General features: G+C 38.8%; 2 protein-coding genes across 5 annotated transcripts in view; one reads left to right on the forward strand and one right to left on the reverse strand.

Annotated features, from left to right (window-relative positions):
- The window catches only part of LOC126199021 (GPI mannosyltransferase 2), a 253,063-nt gene that overhangs the window by 186,283 nt on the left and 43,000 nt on the right, over nucleotides 1–23,780 (forward strand). The window lies entirely within an intron of this gene.
- LOC126199020 (dual oxidase-like) overlaps nucleotides 1–23,780 on the reverse strand; it is a 246,332-nt gene that overhangs the window by 181,589 nt on the left and 40,963 nt on the right. For both annotated transcript variants that reach the window (XM_049935710.1, XM_049935709.1), the window contains exons 8-11: nucleotides 19,765–19,848; nucleotides 12,366–12,466; nucleotides 11,992–12,115; nucleotides 8,143–8,300 (exon numbers count right to left, since the gene is read on the reverse strand). In XM_049935710.1, the coding sequence (XP_049791667.1) occupies nucleotides 8,143–8,300; nucleotides 11,992–12,115; nucleotides 12,366–12,466; nucleotides 19,765–19,848 (467 nt within the window). The remainder of the gene's footprint in view (nucleotides 1–8,142; nucleotides 8,301–11,991; nucleotides 12,116–12,365; nucleotides 12,467–19,764; nucleotides 19,849–23,780) is intronic.

The following is a 23,780-nucleotide window of genomic DNA, read 5'->3' on the forward strand; positions in this document are numbered from 1 at the left end:
TTCAAGCCGTAAACTTCTGTTAACTGACGATGAATTTCTGCAGCTGATAGGCTTCTCGCGGTCAAAAAACGTATCACTGACCGTATCTCACACGCGGCGGGAGATTCAATAATCGTAAACATTATAAAGTAGCACAGCGATGCGTACACGTCGGCTACAGAGTTGCAACTTGCATCAGTGTGAACAGGAAGGATGCCGGCAAGTGGCGCGTTGGCTTGTTGTGGCGTCCGCGCGAACTATGGGACTATACGCGTGAACGGCCCTTACTTAAAAAAACAACCCTCGTATGTTCCAAGTATGTTCAAAAAAAATTTCATTCTCCTGCTGTAAAAAATAAAAAAATTAGACAACTGTGCAAAACTTTTTAGGTACCCTTTGTAATTAGTATTGTATACAGAGACACTCTTGAATGTGATGTTATAGAATTAGGCATATTGTATCGTACAAGTCAATGGCTTCAAACAGAAAATTCAGCTCTTAATACTGGACCAAGACAAGTAACATAGGAGTATACAGTGGATAATAATAAAACAATTGATAATTGCCTTTCCATTTTTCTTACAGAGATTAAGGACATACTAGAAAAAGATGTAGCCCACTGTAAACAAAATGTACCACACTAATAATACACATAGGCAGCACCGTACCAACAAGTGGTGCACTTCACAAATCAACATACTCAGAATGCTACTATTAATTCTGAAAGATAAGCCTCATAACAATGACTGGGATAGGGAAAATTACATAATTATAAGAAAACACTGCAGATCCAAAATCAAATAATAGCAAGTGCAGTGCAAATGATGAGTATATTTCAAATTCCAGAAATAAATGTAAAGGAGTAGCCTACAATTGCATTAAAAAGGAAATTACAAATATCAATAAAGAAAAGTGTCTCGATATTGACTGTGGTACTCACAATGAATACTTAGCAGTAACCACCACTTCACTCAGTAATTCTACTGTAGAAACAGAAACCTCACTCACTCATGCAAAACAAACAAATGAGAAATTTACCTGGACACTAATCACTTTAAATGACATTCACAACTCGATATACAAAACGGAAAGTTTCAAAATAGAAAACTATTTTGGGTACGACTTTTTTTTTTATAATATCAGTATTGGTCTTTATGGCGCTGTAGTACAACAAATGGAAAAAAGTCATATCTTGAATAGATCTTTAACATGCTGTATCACTGAACTGCATATTTTTGGAATAGCAAGTATGATTACAAAATCCATCAAATACTACACAATAGCTTCAGAAACTCTGAACTCAAGATTGTGAAGTGTTTTTTGTCAATCAGAGCACATGACACGTGGTCTCATCAGCCAATCACAACACAAAATCAGAGAACAGGACAAGATCCTGGCAGCCAATCACAGCACAGAATCAGAGCACATACATAACATGTGATGTAATTGGGCAGTCACATCACCACATTTTTGATCTGCAAACACTCAAACAACAAAAACATTTTAAGCATGATACTGGAATAAAGTAGATGTTCCAAAGTAAAATACAAAGTGTACAGTACCCAAAACAATGCTATAACATACCTTTAATTTTTAGGACAGTGGAAGCACCAGTTTCCCCGAAAGACACAGAATTGTAATTACTAATTGTGCTTGCAGCATTCATCAAAAGAATGACTGCATCATAGTTGCAGTGGGCAAGTGAAATTTTCCCTCCACACCAAAACAGTGGTATTTCTTTCTTGCTCAACACAATATGTACTCAGCTAGGTAACACAAGAAACATTCGTTCTGTCTGAGATATTGTGGGATGGCACCTCTGATGTCCCACCACATTCTCGTCACGTTCTGTTAGTGAATGGCACAATGTTTCAGATCTACAAAGTTCGAACTATGGGTCACACTAAGATGCTGAAAACCGTCAGTAACAAAAGTTTTGTATGAGCTGAAGCAGTCACTAATAATTGTCACCCTACGAAGAATCTTGTCTTTGTTATTCCTATCAACATTCAGTTGGGCCAAAATTTAACATTCTTACGGAAGCATTATTTCTGCGCTCATTGAACTCTACTGAACACCCAGTTTCCACATATTTTATGGGCTGTGTCAGGTTTCCTTTTCCCAAATTTCTCCTTGTCTATTTCTATGATGATGACTCTTGGTCATCCTAATTGTTATGAATATTTCATTGCCTACTTGATACAAAATTCACAATGGAAGGAAAAATGGTCTGTGACCATACACGAAGATGTGCTGAAATTTGTGACAAGCCTTACAATTTTCATATAACACGATGGAGACCAACATGGTGAAGAAGCTAGCAATTTTTCAGTCCATCATTTGCGAATGCAAACTGTTTGTCCATTGCTTAAGGTAGAATGTTTTGCTCCACCAACATCATGATTGGTTGGCTTTGCTTAAAATATAAACTGCAGCATCACCTAGAAGGCACCCATAACTCCATGTTCTAAACTGAACTATGACTAGGCAAATGATACCTTTGAATGGGCCCAAATTTCAAGATAAGTCATAATGTTCAATATGGTATTGACACTGGTCATATGATAACACCACATTTCACGTGTTCAGAGTGAGTGCTAGGGATATGCTACAAACTAGCTACAACAAGCTATACTCTGCTTAAATACCGTCAGGTTCATGAAACAGCAAATTTATAATCTAGGTTATAATAAATAGTTGTCTCCATCAGTTGAAGCTGTGCTCCTAGTTTTCAGCCTATCCACGCCCTCAGAAATTGTGACATGTTAAGGAAAATAGCTGATTATTCATGACAAGCAAGATTATACATTTCACTGATGTGCCCCAAACTAAAGATAAGTGTTGCCACCACAGCCGGGATTTTTGCTTCTATATTCATAGGTTTTGCCATTTCATGAAGTGTTATCTTCCAATTTAACCTAGACCTTGGGTTAAGCTGTAGGTCACTGTATCAACACAACCAGATTTCTTCCTTTCACATTTGAGAGGTTTCGCCAATTCACAACCAAACAGTTAACCTAGACCTCGAGCTGTGCTACAGATCATCTGTCACCACAACCAGAATTTTTGCTTTCACATTTGTTGGCAACTCACAACCAGACTGTTCACTTTCAACCTAAACCTGACCTAGGGCTTTTTGTGGAAATTCGAGCTGTGCTCTTGTGTCCCAGCCTAACCCTCGGAAATTGCAAGATAGTTGGAAAAGAACAGCTTAACCACACTCCTGCAAATCACAACCTATTTGGAGAACAGCAGGCAAATATTTATAACAACAAGGAATATGAATGACATTGCTTCATTCCCAGCAATGTAAGTTGTGTTTCCAAGCCTAACCATACCCATGGAAGTGGAAGTCATGATAAACCACAACATATTTGGAGTAAAACAGCCAAATATTTCTCACAAACAAGAATAGGAATTTAAGCTGAGATCTTACTACCTAAACTAATGGCATTTCTGGATAAAAAGTGTCCAATATTCGTGACAACCAAAATTATATGTGAAAGCATAATTCTTCTTATTTCATGACGAAATAGTCACGTCATCCTCGGTTGACTATATCACGTGTACTGTGCTCTCTGTAATTGGCTGTGTCCTGTGGTCACTGTAATTGGCTGACAGCAGCAAATTGAGTAGCTGACATTGTAATTTCAGTGTTTCAGAAGCTAACGAGCCATATTTGTTGGATAATATATTAATACTTGAATATTCCGAAAACGTGCAGTTTCAATGGTATAGTGCCAAGATTTTGCCAAGACACATCATTTGCAGTATGGTTTGCTGTGCTGCAATAATAGGAAATCCAATACTGGTGTATGAAAATTTTATCCCATTTTGGACTTAGTAATTTCATCATTAAGTGTATAGGAAAGCAAAATGCCACTTCTCTCACCGTCTAGCAGGTACTATAAGGGACAGTGAAATAAACCAAACACCCGCCACAGTGGGACCGTGGAATGGTTCTATTCAAAAGTAATCACCACTCACATTAAGATAGTTATCTCACTAGAAGACAAGATGACCAGTTCCTGTTACGTAGAACGCAGTCAGTCGCTGATGGATCCACAACCGCACTCACTGTTGCACTTCCTCATCCAACTGAAACCAGTGTCCGTGCAGGTCTTTCTTCAGGTCGCCAAAGATATGAAAATCATACAGTGAAAGACCCAGGCTGTGCAGAGAATGTTGCAATGACTGCCAACCAAATCGCTGAAGCGTGGCCTCCGTCCGTTCGGCATTGTGGGACAGGCATTATTGTGCATCACGATGAGTCCATCTGACAGCACTCTTGGCCATTTTGAGTTCGTGGCTCATCTCAGTTTCTACAGAGTGGCTTCATAATGCTGTGCAGTGATTGTTGTTACACACTCGAGGAACTTATGAGCAGAGGGCTTCTGCAGTCGAAGGAAGTCATCGTGACCTTACCGGAACTTGTGCTAACAGCTTTGAATTTCTTTCGCAGTTGAGATGTAGGATGTTTCCACTGTTGGCTTTGCTGTTTGCTTGTGGTCTGTCAGACACAATCATCTTGTTGCACAATAATGCCCACCCCCACACTGCCGATTGGATGAAGGCTACACTTCAGCAATCTTCAGTTTATTCAAATTTTATTTAAGCAGTAGGTTACAGCTTGTGCATGCAAATAAGCAGAGATCAATAATACTTACAATAAAAAGAGAGATACCACAAGGCTCTGTTCTTGGGCTTTTGCTGTCTATTCACAGTTACGACTTTTTGAATTATGTGTCATGTAAGACTATACTATTTGCTGATGACAAGACACTAATAACCACGGGTGAGAGTTTGCGAAGTCTACTTGCTAACAGTAGAGAAATGATGCAAATGACAAGTTATTGGTGTTAACAAGTCAGCTGTGCATAAACCAGACAAAAACAAAAGAAATTCTTTTTAATCTAAAGACAACAAAAAATTAAAACAAAACAGTAAACTGTTCATAGACAAAAAACTCTCTTGGGAAGTACATGCTAATTATCTTTGCATAAAACTAGGTGGTGTACTTTTTTTAATTGCATAAATTAATGAACAGTTCGAGCAAACAGTTGTTCTCCACTGATATTTTGCTTTCTTCCATTCCTATCTGCAGTATGGAGTATAGCTCAGGAGCAATGAGCTAAATGTATTTTCAGATGGCAAAAGAAGTCAGTCAGATGTTTGATAGAATTATCGCCCAGATTGTCATACACAAACAGGTTCGAATGTCTCGATGTAATGACATCACCCAGCCTGTATATGTACTATAACTGTTTAATATACACTCGGAAAAATCTAAAAAAATTCAATATGAGATGTGATGGGTGTGCACACAATACCAGAAATAGTCACTTGTTGGATTTGCCTTCCTCAACACTTGTTGTAGTCTATAATAACTATAAATACTTGAGCATAAAATTTCTCTATAAGTTACCATACTCAGCTCATACAGTACCACTAAATAAATATAAGAGCATATTAAAAAGTACTAAAATACAGTGAACTCTATTCAACTGAGAAGCTCCTAGAAACTAATCATTATAATATATGTTTTTTCCTAAGTGATAAAATCTTTAGATTCTTAAACAACCAGTTTATTTTCTGTGTATGTAATTGATTTATTGTATACAACTTGGCTTCACTGTAAACTTTCACAAAGCCAGTTTTATGAGAAAATACTGAAACATGAATAAAATATTCTATACTATTCATGTGTTCTATATAAAATAAGGGAACCTGAGGGTGAGCAGCATTGACAAATCTCAAAGGCAAAAATGTTCACTGGCACAAATACAGCCACTAATCCAAACACTAAGCACATAGAAATGGTGCCCATACAGGCACAAATAAACACAAAACTATAACTGGTATAGTTCTACTTGATGAGTGGATACCAAATGTGGCAGATGGATGTTATGGAGACAATATCACTCCAGCTATTTGAAGAAGAGCACCGTATTGGCTAGATAATAAGCCACCACTGCATATAAGCCGCACTCCTGAAGTTTGAGGAAGAAATTTGTATAAAAATATTTTGTGCACACTGACTGAGAAGGTAAAAATTACCAGAAATTCATATATACTTAAATATCTACAATTTCATTCTGGCTGGAGATAGCAGTCGTGTGTGAAGTGTGCTTGTTTATGCGAGTGTATGTATATGTTGTCTTTTCTGACAAAGGCTTTGGCTGAAAACTCAGTGAGTGACAGTCTTTTCATTGTGCCTGTCTGCAACTCAATGTGTCATCTTAACAGTGAGTAGCAATCTGTCTTTTTCATAATATTGTTGGTACTTACATGTAATATGTAGTTATTTACCGTAAACATTTGTTCTAACATTAAATGCAACACATTGACACCTAACGTAACTTTACCATATTTTGCCTCACGTACTCTCATCACTATAAATACTGGTATTCACTTCATTACCCTAACTGCCATAATTTTCTTCTTTCTCTTCCTACAACACATCATCGTAGTTGCCATCCTGTGCATTTGATATGCAACATTTATAGAACCACCTGAAGATATGGAGGATTGTGAAGCAAGAACCCACTCACACAGAAGAGTAACTGATGGCTTCTTAACCGTATCAGACAGTGTAAGGGTGTGGCCTTCTTCCAGCTGCCAATCTGAATACATTTTTCCAAGGTTGTCCTTGAAGGGTTTATGGTCACATCTAGTGCCTGTAGTTTTGAAGTCATTCCTTGGGTATTTTGACAAAGTCTGTCTTTCTTACAGCAAGTTTATCATTTACTTCAGCAATTAGATGTTCCTTAAAAGCTCCAAAAGTAGCATGAATCTCTTGCCCCAGGGTGCGATTCAAAACAATTGACAGCCATCCAAAGATCAGTTGCTTTGTTATCCAGCCCTTTTCTTGGCTGCAAATCACTAAGCCTGTAGGAAAGCTCTCTATGAGCACAGTTTTTCTCCATTGGCTGTAACTGCTAACTCCACAATTACCCCTTTTTTTTCATTCTCTGTTCCTTTTAATGGGATACTTTTTGCCCCTTTCATGTATTGCTCAGCTTGTCAGGAAGAACTGGTGTTTCGCTAGCATTGCCAATTCAATGAAAAAGCTCTGTGAGCGACACTTTCACAATTGGATGATGTACCGCTGGAAGTGGTAGTGTAGCACTAGCTGTGCTTGTATAGCATTTCATTGGAGAGCAAGGCCATTTCTCTGCATAAACTGACAACACTAACCAATACTTGGACAGAGTTCTCCTTGTGGTACATTTAACTCTCTTGTGATTTTCATGGCCTTCAGTGGATTACTTCTCGTGAGATAGGAATCTCATCTTTTCTCGTATCTTGCACGTAGGAACGAACCTTAGCTTCAAGATCCAGGTATTTGCCACATTTTGGTCTCATGGATGATTTTCTAGTTTAAACTGTCCTCTTTCATTTTTCTTCTGCAGCAACCCAACATTGCACATTAGATCTGTCCAGTCCATACTTTCCTCAAGCCTCTTTGTTGGTTGTGGTTTTGGCATAACATATGACTGCAAGCATGCATCATAACTGCATCAAATTCCCTGTCTTGATGATGCTTTTCACTCCAAATGGCCATACATATCACCATAACTGGCTTTCTTACCAGTATCCAATTGAAAGTAAATTATAAGCTAGCAAAACAATATTGGTAGACCTACAGTTCTAGAATGTGTTAATGCTGATAAAATACCGGTAAAAGTTTGCATTGTTGCTTAACAAAATGCTTTGCTGACAGTTTCCATTACAGACACCAGTTGTATTGTTGTAGACAAGCATAATTTTTTTACAGCAAAGGTATGTAAAAAGGGAAGGTAGCGAATATAAGCCACACCCTTACTTTTTGAAGGTGAAATTTAGATAGAAAGTCTGGCTTATTTTCTGGTCAATAAGGTAATTTTCAAAGTTGCAATCACAACAAGTAAAAAATAAAACAATTTTTGACAGCCGTAATGATGTTTAATAATACATGAAGGCAGGTGACCCATCCTACCTTCAAATTATTGCAAGTGACTGATTGCCTTTTCCCATTTTTGCTTGGTATTTGGAAGTATCAAATGTTTATTGTTTATTTTTGTAAAGAAAATTTTTAAAAACAGGTTGCTCTGTGCATGAATTTTGACAAAAAAGTAATTGTTGTTGGTGACAGTTACATAGTGAGTTATACTGAATACTTACAGGTACTTTATCTTTGAAATATGTTAAGTCTTTGATAGGCTCCAGTTTGTATGCCCGCCGAGCTGTGTTGAAATCGGGCAGCCCGTGGTCTCGGCCACGTTGAATATTCAGAGCCATGAGGTCACGACGTGAAAATTCCAAAGGACCGAATACTCTACCTTGAAAATAAAGTACACTGTGTGAACATAAATACAATTTAATGCTAATGGCAAATTGCAATGATAAAAGTTGGGTTTAAGCGAAACCATAGAGTGACAACATGTAAAGGAGAAATGATTTGACATAAGATTTTAGTTTCTATTCCACCCTGTCAAACTGCTGTCTTTGTCACCTGTGATGTTCACTCAGGATGTTAACTGGTATCACTTTTATAAGTCTGTGACTAGTGTCACTTTCAGGACAGTCTTTTTTTTATGTTAGCTTGCATCATTATGTAGAACTAAATAGTATCTATAAATTTAAAACTGACAATTCAAAGCTCTTGGATTAGTTCTTTTCAGAGTGACAAAATTATTGTTTACATATGGTGATCTTCCCTGTATATTATTTTCTGTTTCCATTGCCCTTTATATCTACTTCCAAACACTGCTAATACACACTAAGACAGAAATAAATGATGTACCGAGAAGGACTTATCTGAATTGGAGGTAATTTGGTAGATGTGTTGTACATCTACAGACTAACAAATGATTAGAGTTTCAGAAAAATTGGATGATTTATTCAATTGAAAGAGCTTCACAGATTAAGGAAGTCAGTAATACATTGGTCCACCTGTGGCCCCTATGCAAGGAGTTTATTCAGCTTGGCATTGACAGGTAGAGTTGTTGGATGTTCTCCTGAGGGATTTTGTGCCAGTTGCTGTCAAAATGGCAGGTTAAATCATCAAACACTTGAGAGGTTTGGAAGACCCTGCTCATAATGCTCCAAGTGTTCTAAGCTGGGGAGAGATCCACTGACATTGCTGGCCAAGGTAGTGTTTGGAAAGCACAAAGACAATAGAAATTCTTGCGACCCTTGGGCAGGCATTACCTTGTTGAAATGTAAGCTGAGGATGGCTTGCCACGAAGAGTAACAAAATGGAGCCAAGCATATGGTCGACATATTGCTTAAATGCCTCTGTAATTAACTGTAATAAGTCTAATCTTGTCCCTGTGGAAACAATACGTGGCGGTTGTGGTATATTCCTAGACTCCTCTATTTAATACTAGTCCTTGAAACTTTGTAAGTAGATTTTTGCAGAACAGCTGGAGTTTATCATAAAGCATTTGCCATTTCAGGTTTCTCAGCATTTCCTTGAAGTGTTCCCATGACTTATGTGATGATCACTGTCCCCAGACACGCAAAAATCAAGATGCCTGTGATGGAACAGTTTAATAAGATTCTGTTGTTTTTATTACTTTAATATATGGTTGGAAGGAATCTATATATTCACAGCCTGTAGTTAAAGCAGATCCTTTTCTGCAAGGAAATAGTGATACCATGTTTTGCAGTTATCTTGTGGCCACTTCTTAATTCCATTACATTTTGGTTTTGAGGAACTGTTATCTGGTGAACATTTGTGCCTCATGGGTCTGGGATCACTTGCAATTGTGACATTGGCATCTCTAAACTGACATTCTCAGTCGTGTCACTATGACATTTGAAAATCTTTATTGGTTCTCATATTTTCCATTTCTGTATTTGTGACAGCTGGGCAAGCCCATGAGCTTCTTGCAAAATGGCGGACTGACTACTTCCAAGCTAGGTTTGGCTATTTCTGGTTTACTGTGCTGCCCAAGTTACACACAGTGCTCCTGCTCCAGCTCACATGTGCTAATCAGTCTCTCTATTTCACCAATATGGATGGATGTCCCCATATTCATACTGATGATTCTTCAACATGCCTCAAGAGACAAACCACATAGATAGCAACCTTCTTTCCAACAAATCGTCCCATCCCGTCTCACTTGTGTTCTCTCATAAGCATAGCCCCGTCCCACCCCTTTTTCCTATATGGCAGTTCTTTGAATGATATTATGTACTAATTTACATTTATTTTCCCCTCCTTTAATTTTTTCCCATACTTTCTTCCCTCCTGTGCTCTCTCTCTCTCTCTCTCTCTCTCTCTCTCTCTCTCTCTCTCTCTCTCTCTCTTTTGCTTGTTCCCCCTCCCCCTCTTGTTCTTTCAGTTCCTTTAAACATTATTGTTTCTTTTCTTTTTCTCTTACATCTACACTTTATCTACACTCTTACCCTGCAACCTGCTGTGAAGTGTATGGCAGAGGGAACTTAACATTACAGTTGAGTTTCTTTCTGTTCCTGTGACATATGGAGTGCAAGAAGAATTATTGCTTAAATGGCAGTTACAATGTCAAAGGACACAACAAAAATTGGTCATTATGAAATGTACTGCAAGATCCTGAAGTTGATACAAAAATCAGAAGCATTATATTACGAACAAGAAATTAATAACTCTAATAACAAGTTGAAGACTATTTGTAATATGTTTAGAAGGGATACTTGGAAGAACAAAAGAACTTTAGAAGAATTCAAAATCGAACATGAAGGAAATCTTTTATTCAATTCTGAAAACAGAGTCAATATTTCCAAAAAAACACTTCTTGCCAGTGTCAGAAGATATAGGCTATAAGGGCTCTGTTAATAAAGCGTTGAGTCTTATACAAAAGACTACTCCCAGAAATATCGGTAAAATTCATCTTAGCCTTGTCACAGTATCTGAAATTGAAAGAATAATAATCTCTCTGAGGAGTATAATCTCTCTTCCACTGGAGTACATAATATCTCTAACAGTTTGTTGAAACAGTGCTGTTTTTCCATAAGTGATGTACATAGCCACATGTTCAATGCATCCTTACAACAAGGAACTGTATCTGATAGACTCAAATATGCTTTTGTGAAACCCCTCTTCAAGAAAGGTGAAAAAACGAAAGTTACAAATTAGTTCAATTTCTCTCCTGACAGTTGTTTTGAAGATATTGCAAAATCTCTTGTATACAGGAATTTTGGAACATCTAGATAGATTCAGTATTGTCCACAAAAGACATTGTGGTTTCTGAAATGATCTGTCAACCAAACAAGGAATCTATGGTTTTATGAATAAAGTTTTAGGGTATCTAAATGACAAAATGATGACAACAGCATTATTCTGGGATTTACGAACATCGAGACTGCAAATGCTACTGGACACCTGTTCCATAGGTCCCAACCATGAAAGTCATTCATTATTGAAAAATAGAAGGGAAGGAAGATTGGGTTTAATGTCTTGCTGACATTGGGGTCATTAGTGACAGTGAAACATAGGAAGTCTTGAGCTAGAATATTGGAATGAATTAAAAATTTGAGACTGACAAAGTATCTAAATTATACCCTCCTTTGATAACACCAACCTGCAATCATCTGTTCACTCAAGCTGTATCTCTGAAGACTAGAGTATTGTGCAGTATTGTATTATCAATTTACAGAGTGGAGATAAGCAGCTAACGTCAATGACAAGACACCAGAAGTGTGTATGCATGTATATGTTTCATCTGTGGGCATTCAGTACTTGTCCTGTTTTAACTTAAATGTTAATACAGAACAATAATACAAAATTTAGAAATTTAAAAAGAATGATAAAAGTAAATATTGGAAGAGTAGCAAAAAATAAAAGATCTCATTACTTAATTTAAACATAACTACAATTCAATCATATTTATAGAATATTTTGTAATATATTCTGTTGTTCATCATATTAAATGGACTGCATCATGCAAAAGATCCGTCAAGGATATGGTACCTTTCAAGGCGCAAACTAGCTAGCTAAAGTACCTATTAAAATTAATGATTAACTACTGTTAAGAGGTGTCTTACCTCTGAGATCTTCAACAATCACATTATCTTCTCTTTCACACATCTGCATTGCCATTCCCATAAGCAGACGATCAATGTCAACAAATTCTGATGTTTCATTATTATATTTCCTTGTGATGGATTCCTAACAATAAAGAATATGTGGCTCAAGCTCCAGTATTAACAAAACTAATTTATTTCTTCAACTGATACTGTTGACATTCTAGCGTAAGTGAAATAGAAAATAATGAACGCAAGTATCTAATGAAACCTAGTAACATATTCATTTTACTGCTCTTATGAATTGCCATATTGTACAGTACATGTGAAAAGTAATAGCAGTAACACAAAATAGTAAATCTTGTTACAAATTGCAACCATTCGAAGTGCCTTACATATGGTCTCCAGTAATGTTGGCAGGTCCGCACTGTTTTGAATTTGTCACCAAGGACACCCACTTTACATCCATTTCGTGCATAGTCTCTGATGTAAACACCTGTGAGACAAAATTTAATATTTTAATGCACACCATTGATTTTATCTTTTGCAACCACCAACAGCATGAATGAAGCCACAATGAAAAGTAAATTCACACAGCATGTGAATAAACAGAGAAATAAATAGATAATTGTAAGGTTTGTGTTTTCCTTGCCAAGTAAAAGAGAAAAGAAAAATTTAAAATTTGCCGAAGAAAATTGACTTGGGGAGGATAAGCAATAATTATGAAAATATATAACTGCTGACTCTACATCCTCCCTGTTTTCCTTGCCATTCTTCCATCCAAGTTGGTGGTCACTTTAAATTATTCACAGCCAGTTCAGAAACTCATATCATTAGAACAATCTCTGGAAAAACATAAAAACACTTGGTGAAAAGAATGGCTCTTAAACAGTAAAATTGAGGTACATATGCTGACAGTAATTAAATTAAGTGATGCTATGGGAATTATATTGGGAAACATTAAAAATAGAGGATGAGTTTTGATACTTGGGCAGCAAAATAACTGGTGATGACCGAATTAGAGAGAATGTAAAATATAGACTGACTTGACAGAGTAGCATTTTGAAAAAGAGAAATTTGTTAATAAAGAATATAAATTTAAATGTTTGGAACTATTTTCTCAAGGCATTTTGGTAGAGTGTAGACTTGCACAAGGGTAACTAACTCTCCCATATTTACTGGAATCTCCCATATTATTGCCTTTTTTGCCTGGCTCCCTTATTAATCATCTGTTTCTCCTTTACATTACATCATTGATCACTGTTATAAACATTGATCCTGTGAAGTACTATTGATAGTTAAAATTCCCCGACCAACAAATCTTGAAAAGTTTTCTTATGCTAATCAATAGTTTCTTTCTGTTCTTGCTTTTACAGAAAGAAAATGGTTTGGCTCAAGGGCATGCGAGGAGTGGGGAAAGAAAGGTCAGCTTATGTGAGAGGGGGAAATGTTTCTCAGTCAGTACTGGCAGCAAGCCACAGGTGAACTTACCTCAGACCAATAGGCAGTTATGATATAAAATAAGTAACAAGGGCTCACGAAAGTGATTTTTAGAGTTACCCCAAAATATGATTCTGTATGACATGATACAGTAAATGTAAACAAAGTATGCCATTTTTTAAACATTTATATCTCAGTTGTTGCCCACTCTTAGAACATAATTTAGTTGTGCTATTGAAATCAAATAGGGGTAATGCAGGAGTAGGTTTAATAATGAATAAAAAAATAGGAGTGCGGGTTAGCTACTACAAACAGCATAGTGAACGCATTATTGTGGCCAAGATAGACACAAAGCCCATGCCTACTACAGTAGTACAAGTTTATATGCCAACTAGCTCTGCAGATGATGAAGAAATAGATGAAATGTATGACGAGATAAAAGAAATTATTCAGGTAGTGAAGGGAGACGAAAATTTAATAGTCATGGGTGACTGGAATTCGTCAGTAGGAAAAGGGAGAGAAGGAAACATAGTAGGTGAATATGGATTGGGGGGAAGAAATGAAAGAGGAAGCCGCCTTGTAGAATTTTGCACAGAGCATGACTTAATCATAGCTAACACTTGGTTCAAGAATCATAAAAGAAGGTTGTATACCTGGAAGAATCCTGGAGATACTAAAAGGTATCAGATAGATTATATAATGGTAAGACAGAGATTTAGGAACCAGGTTTTAAATTGTAAGACATTTCCAGGGGCAGATGTGGATTCTGACCACAATCTATTGGTTATGAACTGCAGATTGAAACTGAAGAAACTGCAAAAAGGTTGGAATTTAAGGAGATGGGACCTGAATAAACTGAAAAAATGGTTCAAATGGCTCTGAGCACCATGGGACTTAACATCTATGGTCATCAGTCCCCTAGAACTTAGAACTACTTAAACCTAACTAACCTAAGGACAGCACACAACACCCAGCCATCACGAGGCAGAGAAAATCCCTGACCCCGCCGGGAATCGAACCCGGGAACCCGGGCGTGGGAAGCGAGAACGCTACCGCACGACCACGAGATACGGGCTAAACTGAAAGAACCAGAGGTTGTAGAGAGTTTCAGGGAGAGCATAAGGGAACAATTGACATGAATGGGGGAAAGAAATACAGTAGAAGAAGAATGGGTAGCTTCGAGGGATGAAGTAGTGAAGGCAGCAGACGATCAAGTAGGTAAAAAGACGAGGGCTAATAGAAATCCTTGGGTAACAAGAAATATTGAATTTAATTGATGAAAGGAGAAAATATAAAAATGCAGTAAATGAAGCAGGCGAAAAAGGAATACAAACGTCTCAAAAATGATATCGACAGGAAGTGCAAAATGGCTAAGCAGGGATGGCTAGAGGACAAATGCAAGGATGTAGAGGCTTGTCTCACTAGGGTAAGATAGATACTGCCTACAGGAAAATTAAAGAGACCTTTGGAGAAAAGAGAACCACTTGTATGAATATCAAGAACTCAGATGGAAACCCAGTTCTAAGCAAAGAAGGGAAGGCAGAAAGGTGGAAGGAGTATATAGAGGGTTTATACAAGGGCGATGTGCTTGAGGACAATATTATGGAAATGGAATAGGATGTAGATGAAGATGAAATGGGAGATATGATACTGCGTGAAGAGTTTGACTGAAAGACCTAAGTCGAAACAAGGCCCCGGGAGTAGACAACATTCCATTAGAGCTACTGATGGCCTTGGGAGAGCCAGTCATGACAAAACTCTACCATCTGGTGAGCAAGATGTATGAGACAGGTGAAATACCCACAGACTTCAAGAAGAATATAATAATTCCAATCCCAAAGAAAGCAGGTGTTGACAGATGTGAAAATTACCGAACTATCAGTTTAATAAGTCACAGCTGCAAAATACTAACGCGAATTCCTTACAGACAAATGGAAAAACTGGTTGAAGCGGACCTCGGGGAAGATCAGTTTGGATTCTGTAGAAATGTTGGAACACGTGAGGCAATACTAACCTTACGACTCATCTTAGAAGAAAGATTAAGAAAAGGCAAACCTACGTTTCTAGCATTTGTAGACTTAGAGAAAGCTTTTGACAATGTTAACTGGAATACTCTCTTTCAAATTCTGAAGGTGGCAGGAGTAAAATACAGGGAGCGAAAGGCTGTTTACAATTTGTACAGAAACCAGATGGCAGTTATATGGGTCGAGGGACATGAAAGGGAAGCAGTGGTTGGGAAGGAAGTGAGATAGGGTTGTAGCCTCTCCCCAATGTTATTCAATCTGTATATTGAGCAAGCAGTAAAAGAAACAAAAGAAAAATTCGGAGTAGGTATTGAAATTCATGGAGAAGAAGTAAAAACTTTGAGGTTCGCCGATGACATTGTAATTCTGTCAGAGACAGCAAAGGACTTGGAAGAGCAGTTGAACGGAATGGATAGCGTCTTGAAAGGAGGATATAAGATGAACATCAACAAAAGCAAAACGAGGATAATGGAATGTAGTCAAATTAAATCGGGTGATGCTGAGGGAATTAGATTAGGAAATGAGACACTTAAAGTAGTAAGGAGTTTTGCTATTTAGGGAGTAAAATAACTGACGATGGTCGGAGTAGAGAGGATATAAAAAGTAGACTGGCAATGGCAAGGAAATCGTTTCTGAAGAAGAGAAATTTGTTAACGTCGAGTATAGATTTAAGTGTCAGGAAGTCATTTCTGAAAGTATTTGTATGGCGTGTAGCCATGTATGGAAGTGAAACATGGACGATAACTAGTTTGGACAAGAAGAGAATAGAAGCTTTCGAAATGTGGTGCTACAGAAGAATGCTGAAGATAAGGTGGGTAGATCACATAATTGAATAGGATTGGGGAGAAGAGAAGTTTGTGGCACAACTTGACTAGAAGAAGGGATCGGTTGGTAGGACATGTTTTGAGGCATCAAGGGATCACAAATTTAGCATTGGAGGGCAGCGTGGAAGGTAAAAATCATAGAGGGAGACCAAGAGATGAATACACTAAGCAGATTCAGAAGGATGCAGGTTGCAGTAGGTACTGGGAGATGAAGAAGCTTGCACAGGATAGAGCAGCATGGAGAGCTGCATCAAACCAGTCTCAGGACTGAAGACCACAATAACAACATTGAAACTTATTGTGACCAAATATCCCTTAAACCTTCCTTAAAATCGTTGTCATATGTTGGTCATCACTTTTAAAATCGTGATCAATGCTGATCACCCAAACTTGTATGGAAGTGAAATATTGACAATAAACAGTTCAGACAAGAAGAGAATAGAAGATTTTGAAATATGGTGTTACAGTAGAATACAGAAAATTAAATGGTTAGATTGAATAACGGGGGATGAGGTACTGAATCAAATGGGGTAGAAAGAAATTTAAGGCACAACTTGACTAAAAGAAGGGATCAGTTGATGGGACACTTCCCGAGCCATCACGGTATAGTCATTTTGCTAGCAGAGGAAATCCTGGACATAAATAAATGTGGAGGGAGACTGGAGGCATGGACAGTGTAAGCAGGGTCAGATGGTTACAGTAATTATGCAGAGATGAAGAGACTAGCACAGGAGCATGGAGAGCTGCGTCAAACTGAAGTAGGGCTGCATCATTCAGAGGGACAGTGGAAACATACAAGAGCCTAATGGATAATGTGCAGTGTGCTTACTATGTTCAGATAGATTAATGGTCTAATAATTGTGCTAAAGATATACAGTGTGTTTGAGAAGCCCCAGTAACCACAGGTCGAAACATTATATTGTGTTTTGGAGTAACTATGTTTAAGAACCATGTACCCAGCAGATCTGTATGTGCACCCTCATCCCTTACACATATATCTACACATCTCCATGTCCTCCTTGACATCTTGTCAACCTTGTGAGGAGTTATGATTTTAAAAATTTCCATTTCCTCAACACTCTTGCACAATTCTTTGTTATTCTTGTACCAATGTTGAGCCATATGGGATTTCATTATTCTCCATAATGAATTGTTTGGCACGGTAAGATCCAGGCCTCTGGTAGCAGTTTCAACAGGGCTCGAGATTTTGCTGAACCACGTCCAATCTATTGGCCTTGAAATTGTTCCTTAAGGAACTCACACACCTGAATAGCAAAACTTGCTAGAGCTCTGGTTGTGCTCTAATCACACATGATCCATGACTTCCTTGTCTTTGAGATGAAGTATTAACTATGTCTTTTCAGCGTGTCCAAACAAGAATTTCCATTCATAAACCCTTCAAAATAATGTGTTCTGAACAGGTATCGTAATGTCAGCCTTGCCCCCATCATTATGTGAGCCAGGTTCCTGTCCGACACACGTAATGGGAATCTCCTTCAGCCAGAAAACCATATCCTTCCTTTGTGACCTGTGATATATTGCACATTCATCAGAAAATAGCACTCTTCAGTGAGGCATGTCATTCAGAAATATTATTAAGCTACAGCTGGTTTTCAGACAATTATTTCACAAACATCAGCCTAAATCTTTTAATTTTAAAGTTTTTTAATGTGTCCATGCAGTGCTGATGGTAGTACTTGAAGTTCAGCTGCTCTTTTGCCAATGGATTTCATTGGTGAATGCTTATTTGATAGAGCTACTGGCACATTTCCTCTTGTGTTTCTGACTGCCTTGCCGAGTTGCTTTCTCAAGTCACTCATAGCCTCTATCATTTTTGCCGTGTATGTGGCCATTAATGCACTCCCGCACATGGCACTAATTGCTCCTCACATTAGCTGTGGCTTCACAAATGAAATAATGCAATACTAAAACAAAACGGTACATTACTGACAAAAAGCATTGTTAGTAGTGTATTCTTTTGTTTCAGTATTGCGCTGCTACTTTATTGTCCAAGGTGGGTGAACATTGCAATGTGTCACGAGGCCGAATGTGATAAGTCAGGATGCCTTCAGGTTATCACACTGTGTATGCTGCAGTAGTGTTTTCATGGGTCTCAGGTGAGTGTCATACATTCTGTCGCGAAAATAGTATTGTCGAGTGATCTCTCTATTCCGTAACAAACTACACAGTACTGCCGGTACTAGAAGGTGGTCAATGTTCACTACGATGCAGGCTAGCCAACAGAAGCGTGCTGGTGTCAGCAAAGGGTCGTCGTGTGGACAGTGCGTGATATACTTCCGCAAGAGGTGGTGGCAGCTGGCGAAGGTGTGCTGTCGTCTGTGCAGCAGCCATAGTCTCGATGTAGGTTCAGGGCTGGGTGGCGCGCAGTGAGCGACGTGTGGTGCCTGAGCAGCTGGCTCGTTCCCACTGCTCAGCGGGAACCATAGTGCAGGTGGAATCAAACTGCAGTCCCCAGCGTGGATGAAGCCAACCAGTGGCTGTGATATGTGTCTACATAGGGTTATGAACGGTGAGTGTTTACCAGCACGGGTGGTGATGGTCGGACAGCTAGATGGCCGAGGCTCCAACCACAGTCCACGAAAGTAGGCATTCAGCAGCAGTTGGCAGTCAGCCAGCAGGCAGCTTGCTGAGGGAAAGGCACTAAGCCTGTTGCAAGTAAAGACAGAGTCTCATCTTAGTTCATAAACTGGTCTGGAGCTCCCACTGTGGCTAGCGGCTGATGATGCCAGACAATGCCTGCCTGAATTGGGCAGTATATATGCAAGCTTGATCTGTTACTGTTATTGAAACTGCAGTGTTTCTGCCCTCTAAGCTCTTACAAGATTGAGGCTTCAGTGTGACTGAGTAGTTACCTTGAAATTGTTGCTCCTGCTTTCTTGCCAAGCAGCAACACCGTATCCCTGGTGGTGCCTTAATGCTGTACTGGCTCCTCCTCTCGGAGATCCTGGGTGGCGCATACTGCTGTGTCAGGGTACTTCTTGCGCCAGTGCTCGTAGCTGCTGAGGTGTATTGTGACACCCACCCTATTATGTCAGTCACAAAAGCTGTCTGCTTCATCAGACAGAACCGTGGTGCAGTATTACAGTTATGAGGCTGTGGCTGATGTGAGTGGCCACTCTTACACTGTTGAGGAGTGATTAGTGGCATTGTGGTATGTGGGAGGGTGCACAAATATCTACAGACAGGGCAAACAGTGACAGAGGCAATCAGTGCCTTTAAAGATCACTTTGGCAAGGCTGCATCTCAAAAAGCAATCCTGTTTGATTGAAAGAAACATTCTTCAAAGCAGGAATACCAATAAAACAGCTACTTGTTTTCCCTACTGTACAAAGTCCACGGGGTACAAGGACTTTCTCAGATACAGTGTATGTCTAAACTCCTGATTTAATTAATCTTTAACCTCATATTAATGCAATGGAAATAACTGTGTTTCTGGCAGCTTATCTAATAAACTTGTTTACCAAGTTTCTTAAATAACTACATACCTGGTGTCACAAGTGTGTGTCCAAATCGAAATGCAGCTGATTGGAAAAACTGATCAATCTGTGGATTGATAGATGGATCATATCCTGTAAAAGAATATAAGGCATATTACAGCTACTTCAAATAATGAACAACTAAACCAGGTACATCCTAAAATGATATGTGATTGTGCAAATTTATTGATATTAGCTGTTTCTAAATCAGTAATAGTTATATTACAGAGAATGAGATTACTATAAGGATCTTTCAGTAGATAATGCAACAATTTTTTTCATAAAACAGAATGTTCTATTCAGGATGTAAATGTGACATATTATTCTCCAATTCTTTGATTATAAAACCCTATTTCTCAATGTAATCTCAGTTCAGCTCTGTGGCCTTACACCACCTTAATGATAGAGCTTGTATGCATTCATTGTATTACTCTTCAGATGTGTGTGTCAGCCAAGTTCTTGCTGCTTCTGTAACTTCCCTATTGAACGAGTGCTACCCACAGAATCTATCTGTCAGTGGACCAAGGAAATGGAAGTCAGACGATGCAAGATTCAGACTGTATGGCATATAAGGAAGTCTTGTGATTGTCCCTTCGGTATGCAAGACTTGTGTAGCCTTGTGTTATCATGGTAAAAGAGAAGTGTGTTCACATTTTTGGTGCCCATGAATTGTTTGCTCTGTTTACTAAGAGTCTCACCAAAGATGATAGTTTGAACAAGAGGCAGGGCATCAAATGGAATGACCCTTTCAGAGACCCAGAAAACTGTAGCCATGTCTCCACCAGCTGAGGGTACTCTCATGAACGACTTCTATGGAGGAGACATTGCGTCGATTGCCATTTTATTTCAGGCTTAAAGTGGTGAGTCCATTATTGTGCCTGGGACAATGTTTGACAAGAAATTGTTCACATCAGCCTGACAACAAGCAAGCAATTCAACAGTCTCTAGTGATGTGTGAAGAAAATGGTACATGTAAGCTGCCAGCATTTGTCTGTGAGGCATAATGACAGATGCATTAGGAAGCCTCTTCTTCCTGGGAAACATTTCCTGTGTTCATTCATTCATCATATTCCCTGGGAAATCCTTCAGGGGTGTGGAATGAGTCGAGGTATACATTAACAAAGGACAAGAGAATCATAGAAAAATAATCTGCTTACTGTATTAAAAATAAACTATTTCTTTACTTCATAATGCTATTCATGCTTACACAAACTTATTTTAATCAAGTAAATTAGAAGGAAAGCTGCTACTTGAAAAAATATCTGTTGCCTCCAAGCTATACTATAGAGCTGCTCTTTATTAGCTGTTAGTAGCGTAAGATTTACTTGATTAAAACTGTTTTTCAAAAAAATATGTACCTGTATCAGTAAACACTGAATCAAATTTGCTGTAAATTACTACTTCTCATGTAGCTTTACAGTGAATGCTACAATTCATCATTTAGCTAACAGAAATTTTCAGTTCCTGAATCTGTATATTTGGATGATCAGTAGAGACAGGGATTTATGAAGTATGTTTTCTTTTGAATTAGCACACATTACCAATTTCCTGCTTTATCTTCTATGGAACCTTCTTTAATATGTCCCCACCAGAGTACATAGCTCCATTCTTAACCCTAGATAAGAAGGCAAAATTTACATAAAAATTATGTTTGTTTCTTGTATTGTGACTGTGTAAATCACAATTTAGCTGAAACAGATCTTTATTATCAGCAACAAAAACTATTAAGGAGGAATGTGTTGGGAAGTGAGTGTAATAATTCTAAGATCCTTAAAAATGTCTACACAAGATGCACAGTTATGTATTTTACACAATATTCAGAAAATAAGAAGGCAGAGGCTGTTGCACTCTTGGTCCAAAAGAGAATGCACGAATGACAACCAGCAGAAGTTACCAGATATTCGTGCATCTGTGAAAAGATCAATGCACAAAGTGTACAACAACTACCACTGTCATACCACAGCAAAACATCTAGCAGAGAACCCGAAAAAATTCTGGTCCTATATCAAATTACTAAATGGGTCCAAGGCTTCCATCCAGTCATTTGTTTACCAGTTGTGCCAGTTGAAGATAGCAAAATGAAAGCCAAGGTTTTAAATTTTAAGTTCAAGAAATGGTTTGCACAGGACAATCTTACAACTGTACCACATTTGACAATCGAACAGACTCCCTTAAGGACGACATTGCTAGTGTAGAGAAACAACTGAAGAGTTGAAAACTAATAATTCACCAGGTCTGGATGGAATCCCAGCTCGGTTTTTGAAAGAGTACTGTATGTCATTGGCCCCTTACTTAGCTTTTATTGTCACAAATCTCTCACCCAGTATAAAGTCCTCAGCAACTGGAAAAAAGTGTAGGTGATGCCTGTATATAAGAAGGGCAAAATAACAGACCTGCAAAATTACAGTCCAATATCCCTAACATTTGTTTGCTGCAGAATCCTTGAACATATCCTCACTTTGGATATAATAAATTTTCGTATCGAAAGCATTTGACGTGGTGCCCTATTGTTGGCTATTTTTGAAGAAGGTATGAGTACACTGATGAGTCAAAACATTATGACCACTGCCCATTGTGAAGTTGTATGCTGCCTTGTGGCACTGAGGGCACATGAGGCAATAACAAAAGTATATGAGTGAAGCAGAGGCAAATGGGGAACCTTTCTAGTGACAATATCCGGTGAAAGTGCCAAAATCCACAACCTAAGTGACTCTGACAACAGCCAGTTTGTTATGGTCCAGTGCCTGGGAGCGAGCATCTCTGAAATGGTGAAGCTGGTCAGCTGTTCTTATGCTACTGTTGTGAGAATCTATGGAAGGTGGTTGAAGAATGTTGAAACCACAAGTAAGTGACAAGAAATTGGACATCCATACCTCATCACAGAACATAGGGATCAGGGGCTTGCCTGCACTCTAAATCAGGATAAGCGGTAATTTGTGGTAGATCTGATGACAGAGTACAGTACTAGCACAGGCGCAAGTGTTTTGGAACACAGTGTTCAGCAGAGAGTGTTGGACGTGATGTTTTGCCACAGAGGATCTCACCTGTCGACCCAACAACATCGTCAGTTTTGGTTACAGTGGACATGGGATCATTGAGATTGGACCGTGGATCAATGGAATTGTGTTGCGTGGTCAGATGAATCCCATTTATTGCTAAACCAGGTTGATGGTCGTCATCCGGATGAACTGCTGCTCAAAATGTGCAGCATGCCATGGACTTAGGATGGTGGGAGCAGTATTATGTTTGGGGGACATTCACCTGGGATTCCACGGGACCTGCGGTAGCAACTAAAAGCACCACAATAGTTGTGGACTACATGAACATAGTTAGGGACAACCTGTTGCCCCTTACGCTTAATGTCTTCTCTAACAGCAATGGCATCTTCCAGCAGGATAGCTGTCCGTGTCACGAGGCCAGAATTGTGCGGCATTGGTTTGAGGAGCACGATAGTGAACTCACGTTGATGTCTTGGCCATCAAATTCACCTTATATGAATGTGATGAAACCCAACTGGTGTGCTATCAGGTGCCAGCTCCGCGCTCACAAACCGACTGCCTGTAAATTACTGGAAGTGTGTGACCTGCACATAGGCACCTGGTGCCACACATCTCTGAAAACCTATCAAGTACTTGTCAAATCTACAGCATGCAGAATCTCTGCTGAAATGTGTTCCAGATGTGGACCAACACACTTTCAAGTATGTAGTCATAATGTTTTGGCTCATCAGTGGATACGGAATAGGTTCATAGATGTGTGAGTGGCTCAAAGACATCTTAAGTTGTAGAACATGGTACGATGGCCTCAATGGCGAGTGTTTATCCCAGGCACGGGTACCGCCAGTAGTGCCTCGGAGAAGTGTGATGGGACCTCTGTTATTCTCTATACACACAAAGGACTTAGCAGACAGTGTAGGTAGTAATGCTGTGGTGTACAGTAAGGTGTGAAGACTGAGTGACTGTAGGAGGATACAGGATGACTTAGACAACATTTCTAGTTGATGTGATGAATGGCAGCTAGTTCTA

Source organism: Schistocerca nitens, chromosome 8, assembly GCF_023898315.1.
Source record: "Schistocerca nitens isolate TAMUIC-IGC-003100 chromosome 8, iqSchNite1.1, whole genome shotgun sequence".
NCBI lineage: Eukaryota > Metazoa > Arthropoda > Insecta > Orthoptera > Acrididae > Schistocerca > Schistocerca nitens.